This window comes from Octodon degus, unplaced genomic scaffold (genome assembly GCF_000260255.1).
Source record: "Octodon degus isolate 3935 unplaced genomic scaffold, OctDeg1.0 scaffold00076, whole genome shotgun sequence".
Classification (NCBI taxonomy): domain Eukaryota; kingdom Metazoa; phylum Chordata; class Mammalia; order Rodentia; family Octodontidae; genus Octodon; species Octodon degus.
This window is the reverse complement of record NW_004524652.1, coordinates 868,743-874,742: the sequence shown is the minus strand read 5'-3', so window position 1 is coordinate 874,742 and position 6,000 is coordinate 868,743. Positions and strand designations below refer to the sequence as shown.

The window sequence follows — 6,000 nt, the reverse complement described above, 5'->3', positions numbered from 1 at the left end:
TCTCCTCCCCTCCCCTCTCAATAGGGTTTTGCCATGCAGTTCATGCTGGCCTTGAACCCACTTTGTAGCCCACGCTAGACTGCAGCTGCAGGCATATGCCGTTCTCCATCTGCGTCTCTTGCACACCCTTGGCCAACGCAGGTCCTCTGCCCCTGAAGTAGTGGAGTGTCCAATGGAAGATGGGCAGTGATTTAACAAATCACACCAGGCACCAAGTGTTTGCATTTGGTCCTGAAAGGACGGTCAGAGATACATCTGCTCCACCGGTGAGAACTCCCATACTCTGCTCCAGACTCCACTGACGTCACCCTGTCCCTGTGGGTACTCCACCTTCCTGGGCAGTGGTAGCAGCAGTGCTGCGTGTATTTCTTGTCACCTGGAAAGAGACTGCTTCACTTCTGTACCAGGGTCACACTTTCTGGATCTGGACTCTGGTGGCCTTTTCATGGTTTGTGGAGGATCCTTTTTCCACATTTGTTAACTTTCTCACATTCTAGGGAGCAAATTAAAATGTTGAAGCAGGGGTTGGGGAGATAGCTTAGGGGCCTAAGTGCCTGGCAAGCGCCAGGTCTTGAATTCAATCCCCGGTACCTAGAAAAAAAGATACTGAAGCAGACTTTTTTTTGTATTTTAGTTTTAGGGAAGGGTCTACAGGGTGTCAGGGTCTCAGTACTAGATCAGACTCGTAGTGATCCACCTGTTTACTGCTTCCCAAGAGCTGGGATTACAGGCGCGCACTACCATGCCCAATCTCAATTGCCATTTCAGCACACCCTGGGGGCAGGGCCAGCATAGCAGACTCGTATATTTGACCAAATTTTATTTAAAGCAAGACGCCTAAGTAGAACTCAGAGCAAACTAACTTAGCCACTTGGACTTCCCCTTTCTTCTTCCTGATTGCTCTGCTCTGACTTGGAGTAGTCAGAGGGGCAGAGGAGGGGCAGAACGAACTTCCAGGTGGGTGCTGCCAGGGCGATATGTGTGGGCAGGAAGCTTCGGGGCCTGGGGGCCATGAGGTTGGCAGCAGGTGCCCCTTCAGCCCTGATGGGTGGTGAAGATTCATAGGAAGGAGTGAGCACTTTGTGCCTAGAGATGGAGAGCTGTTGCCCTGGTTGTGTTGTGTTGTGTTGTGTTATGTTGTGTTGTAGCACCAGGGATGGAACTCAGGACATTACGCTTGCCAGGCAGGCACTTATGTCACTGAGCTGTCTCCCTGGCCCGTATTATTCTGCTTGTGTGTGTGTGTTCATGAGGGAAAATGCAGTGGTGAGCACAGATGTCAGTTGGAGGAGTCCTTGAGAGGGGACTGCTGCTGAGGGAGGATTGTGCAGCCCCCCTGAGCAGGCTGAGAGCTGGCCCACCCATGTGAGGTGCTCTGCTGCTGGGATGCTGGGGGTGCTGCTTTTTCTGCCAAAAGCCCAGATCCGGGTTGTCAGAGCTACAGGGTTTGGGTGGAATCTGCAGAGCATGCAACAAGAAGGCTGAGGAAGGCAGCTGTACTGTATAGCCCTCCCGCTGTGCAGCCCCACTGTGCTAAGAGGTCGCCACTGTGTGTGAGCTTGGTATGACCTATGCCATCTCAGTGAACCAAGGCTGTTGTTTACCGCCTGACATGGGAGGGGCACCATGCTCCCGTTTCCTGCTCGCGTAAAAGCCACCATGTCTAGATTAAAGCGACTATCTAAAGAGCTCACTTCAGCTCTGTAAGAGTCTCGAAGCCTGGAGGTGTATAGTAGCAGTGGAGCTTCACGTGTCCCTGACCTCTAGTGTCAATCATTTCAGTGGAAGACGAAGAGGAGACCATTGAAGAAGAGGAGGCACACGAAGGGGTTGTAGACCACCACACTGAGCTCTCTAATCTGGCCAAAGAAGGTAGGCCGTTGGGATCTGTAGGAAGTCATACTTACTAAACATTAAGTAGGTTCAGGTATAAATACAGCACCATGTGGGGGTGTTCACCCGCGTGGCCATTGGTGTCCTGTAGCTGAAGAAAGAGCTTCCCAGGCCCCTCCTGCTGTGGCCCCTCTGTCCCAGGGTCCTGGCCACCCTCTGTTTCTTCATGGCTTTTCTTTCCCTACATCTTCGTGTGAGGCAGCGCCCAGCAGAGTTTATCTGGATGTCAGACTGCTGGGAGTGTTGATTTCTCTGCTCGGCAGCATTGCACACGTAGGCGTTTCCGGTCATCTTGGTGTTATGGCTGCGCCTTAGTTGCCGTGGTGGCCTGCTGCTGTGCTCTGCGTGTGCCCAGGGGCCTGGCTTGTAGGGCAGCACCACTCGTGCAACAAGTGCACAGCTTTTGTATCCAGTGCACTGTGGGCACACTGCTGGCCTCCACCTTGGTGCTGTGCGGGTCCGCTTCCCTGCCACCACCTGCTCCCTGCTTTGCCCAGTTCGTTGGGTTTTGTTTTACCTAGTGAATTGTGTGCTTTCTGTATTGTAGATGTGACTTCTTTGTTGTTTGTGTATTGTGCTGATCTTTCCCAGTCTTTGCTTTCTTTTCATTGCCTTTGGGATAGCATTTTTTTTTTTTTTTTTCAGAACTGGGGATTGAACTCAGACCCTTGTGCTTGCCAGGGAAGCGCTTATTCTACTGAGCCATCTCCCCAGCCCCTTTTGTTGTGTTTTTTGACAAGGTTTCATTTATGTAGTGCAGGCTGGCCTTGAACTCACTGTGTAGGCTGCCCTCAACCTCGTGGTGACCCTCCTGCCTCAGCCTTCCCAGTAACGGAGTTGCAGATGTGGGCCACCTTGTCGGGATCAGAGACCATACTTCTGTCCATAGGTGATTAGATGGGAGTGCAGGGCTTCTTGTTTTCTTGGTATTCAGTTTAGTATTAAAAATTGCTCAGAATTTGTTTCATTTAAGTTTTCTTTTTGAGATTGAACCCTTTTCTAAGTTTTAAGTATCTATGCCATTTATTTTAACTTTTTGTTTGTGCTGCTGGAAATTGAACCAGGACTTTATGGGTGCCAGGAAAGTGCTCTACCACTGAGCAACAGCCCAGCCTGAGATTGAGCCTTTTCACTAACGCACATTAATCTTGCTCAGATGGCGGCTTTTATGTTTTCCCCTTCTGCATCCTGTTGGGGCAGCTTCTTCCAGACCCACGTGCGCGTGAGCTGTTTGCGCTCACAGCAGTTGAGTCACGCCTCACAGTCAGTGTCCCTCAGGTGTCCACCACCGACACCGTTGGCCCAGGTGTGTGTCGATTTCTCATCCTGGGAGCGGAAACCTGCTCCTCCTCTTTCTGGCAGGCTTGTTTTCTGTTCTGAGGCTGTGTTACGAGGTGCACAGGTCTGCTCTCTGTTCTGAACTCAGGCTGTTCCTGCTGTGGATAACTTGTCTACCGAGTTTCAGATCTCTTGTTACTCAAGCTGGCCTCCAGGAGCCCTCTCTTTTTGGTGCTGAGGGTAGAGCCAGGGCCTGCTGCCACCCTGAGCCTTAGCTCTGCCCTCTTCTTGCTCCTTATTCACATCTCTTGTCTGCAGTTTCTCTGTGTGCTGTCGGCGTTATGTTCGTGTTAGGAAGCTCTGTGTGTGGCTGTCTGCAGGCCCCGTCCAGCTGTCCCTGCACGTCCTGGCTTCTGTGCTTTGTGGCTAACAGTTGGTGGGCATTCCTAATGACTGCTAGTCCTGTCAGTGTGGAGCTTCCTCCAGAGATACACTCTGTTCCCTTCTAACTCGGGCTCTTTATTTAAAGTGTATCTCTTGAGACAGCATGTAATACGCTTTTTTATTTATTCACCCCTTTATGCTTGCTTTAAGCATTAATCAGGTATTTTTAAGTGTTACGCTGTTCTATCTTCTGTTAGTTGTACTTCTTTTTAGTCTTTTTTTTTTTTTTTTTTTTTTTTTTTTTTTGTCTTTTTGTGACAGGGTCTCCTTGTGTAGTTAAGGGTGGACTTGAGCTCCTTTGTAGCTAGGCTGGTCCGGCACTCCCAGTAACCTCCTGCCTCAGGAGGCGTGGACCATCACTCCCGGCTCAGCTAGTTCTATTTTGTGTTTTGAGAGACCGGGTCCTGCTGTGTAGCTAGGCTGGCCTTGATCTTGTTGCACAGCACAGTCTGGCCTCATACTCCTGCCCCTGCCTCCCACGTGCTGGAACTATGGGCATGAGCCGCCACATCCAGCCTTAACAGGTCTTTAGTTTATAAGGAAAATACTCAGATCTGGTCTCAGTAATGGATGACCATCTTAGTTTTTAGAAGACGTTAATGTGCTTTTAGGATGTGCGGGTTCTGCATCCCTAATCCCAAAGTCGCCAGTCCCAATGCTTTAAAATCCAACATTTTGAGCACCAAGAAAGTGATGTTCAAAAGCTTCAGATTTTGGAGTATTTTGCATGTGAGATTTTCTAATTACAAGTGTTCAAAGTCTGAAAACCTAATCAGAAAGACTTCAGTCCCCTGAAGACTTCAGCCCCTTTTAGTCCTCCCTAGGGGTGAGCAGTCGTTTGTGCTGTTCCCCGAAGCCATGTGGCAGGCTGGGGCGCAGCTGCCTGGCACCCTGCACCACCCACTGCGCTCTGGCTGCTTCCTGCTGCGTCCAGGCAGTGTGGTGGGCCAGCACTAATATCCTGCCTCTGCAGCTGAGCTGCCCCTCGTGGATCTGGTGAAGCTGTATGAAGGCGCCTTCCTCCCGGGCTTCCAGTGGACCCCGCCCGAGCCTGTCAAGGAGGAGTCAAGCGGAGACGAGGGTGTGTTTCTTGCAGCATAAGCCAACGAGCATGCATGGGTTACCCTAAAGGATTTAGTTTGATAAAAGAAACAATTGGCAGTGTATTTAATATGTAATTTTTAATTGAATAGATTTAAAATTCTGTGCTTCTTACTTAGTGGCCTAAAAAGTGCTATTATGGAGCACTTGATCCAGCTATGATGGTTGTAGAAATTTGTGTGTGTGTGTGTGTGTGTGTGTGTGTGTGTGTGTGTATTTGTAAGGGTTGAACCAAGGGCCTTTGCACTGAGCTATGTCCCCAGTCCTTTTTTTTTTGTATTTTAGGGAAGGGTCTACAGGGCATTCAGGGTCTCACTACTAGATCAGGTTTGTAGTGATCCACCTGTTTACAGCCTCCCAAGAGCCGAGATTACAGGTGCGCCCCACCACGCCCAGTCTCAATTGCCATCTCAGCGCATCCTGGGGGCGGGGCCAGCACAGCAGGCCTGAGGATTGAACCCCTGGCCCCTATGCCTGCTTTCAGGCGCTTTACTCCGCTGGGCTATTTAGCCAGCCCTCCCCCCAAGTCCTTTTTTTATTTCATTGGATTTTATTACTATTATCTTCGATTTTTCTTTTTTGCGATCAGAGTCTTGCTGTATATTCCAGGCTGACCTTTACTTTGGTATGTAGGCCAGCCAGGCTTGTCTTGAATTTGCAGCACCCCTCTTAACTTGGCCTCCTAGAGTGCTGGGATTACAGGAGTGTGCCACCAGCCAACCCGGCTTGGAACTCTTACTACCTTATTTCTAAGTCATTGTTTTTTTTTTTGCGGAACTGGGGATTGAACTCAGGTACTTACGCCTGCCAGGGAAGCGCTTGTTCCACTGAGCCGCCTCCCGGCCCAAGTCGTTGTTTTACGGACCTCAGTTTGGTCACGTTTATACTGATTGCGCCATATTCGTGTAGCACTTGTGTTTGGAGGAGTTTGCTTATGCGTCAGACATTTTGGGCAGATGCGCAAAGTGAAACCAGGCACATGCTCTGTCCTGTGCTGAGTGGTGGACACAGGTGCATGGGAGAGGTGGCAGTGAGTCAGACCCCTCAGCAAGGTGTCAGGGAGGGTACTCCTTGTGTCTAGTTTTTCCTTTCTCGGTGGTATTAGAGGAGAGATCACTAAGCCTGAGTCCCCTATAAATCTGCACGATACTGGGTCCCTTTCTTAAGTTCCAGGCAATTGGCACATTGTGTTCTGAGATCTTTCTAGAACGGTCTTAACTATGGTATTTCACAACAGTGCTCATTTATCAACAGTAGCTTTTTAAAAATGGAAAACAAAGCCAG

At 49.8% G+C, this 6,000-nt stretch overlaps 1 protein-coding gene across 6 annotated transcripts in view; it reads left to right on the top strand.

Moving 5' to 3' along the window:
- Positions 1-6,000, top strand: part of Ep400 (E1A binding protein p400) — a 109,825-nt gene that overhangs the window by 42,388 nt on the left and 61,437 nt on the right. For all 6 annotated transcript variants that reach the window (XM_023720643.1, XM_004635847.2, XM_004635846.2 and 3 more), the window contains 2 exons: positions 1,783-1,872; positions 4,589-4,696. In XM_023720643.1, coding sequence (XP_023576411.1) covers positions 1,783-1,872; positions 4,589-4,696 — 198 coding nt within the window. The remainder of the gene's footprint in view (positions 1-1,782; positions 1,873-4,588; positions 4,697-6,000) is intronic.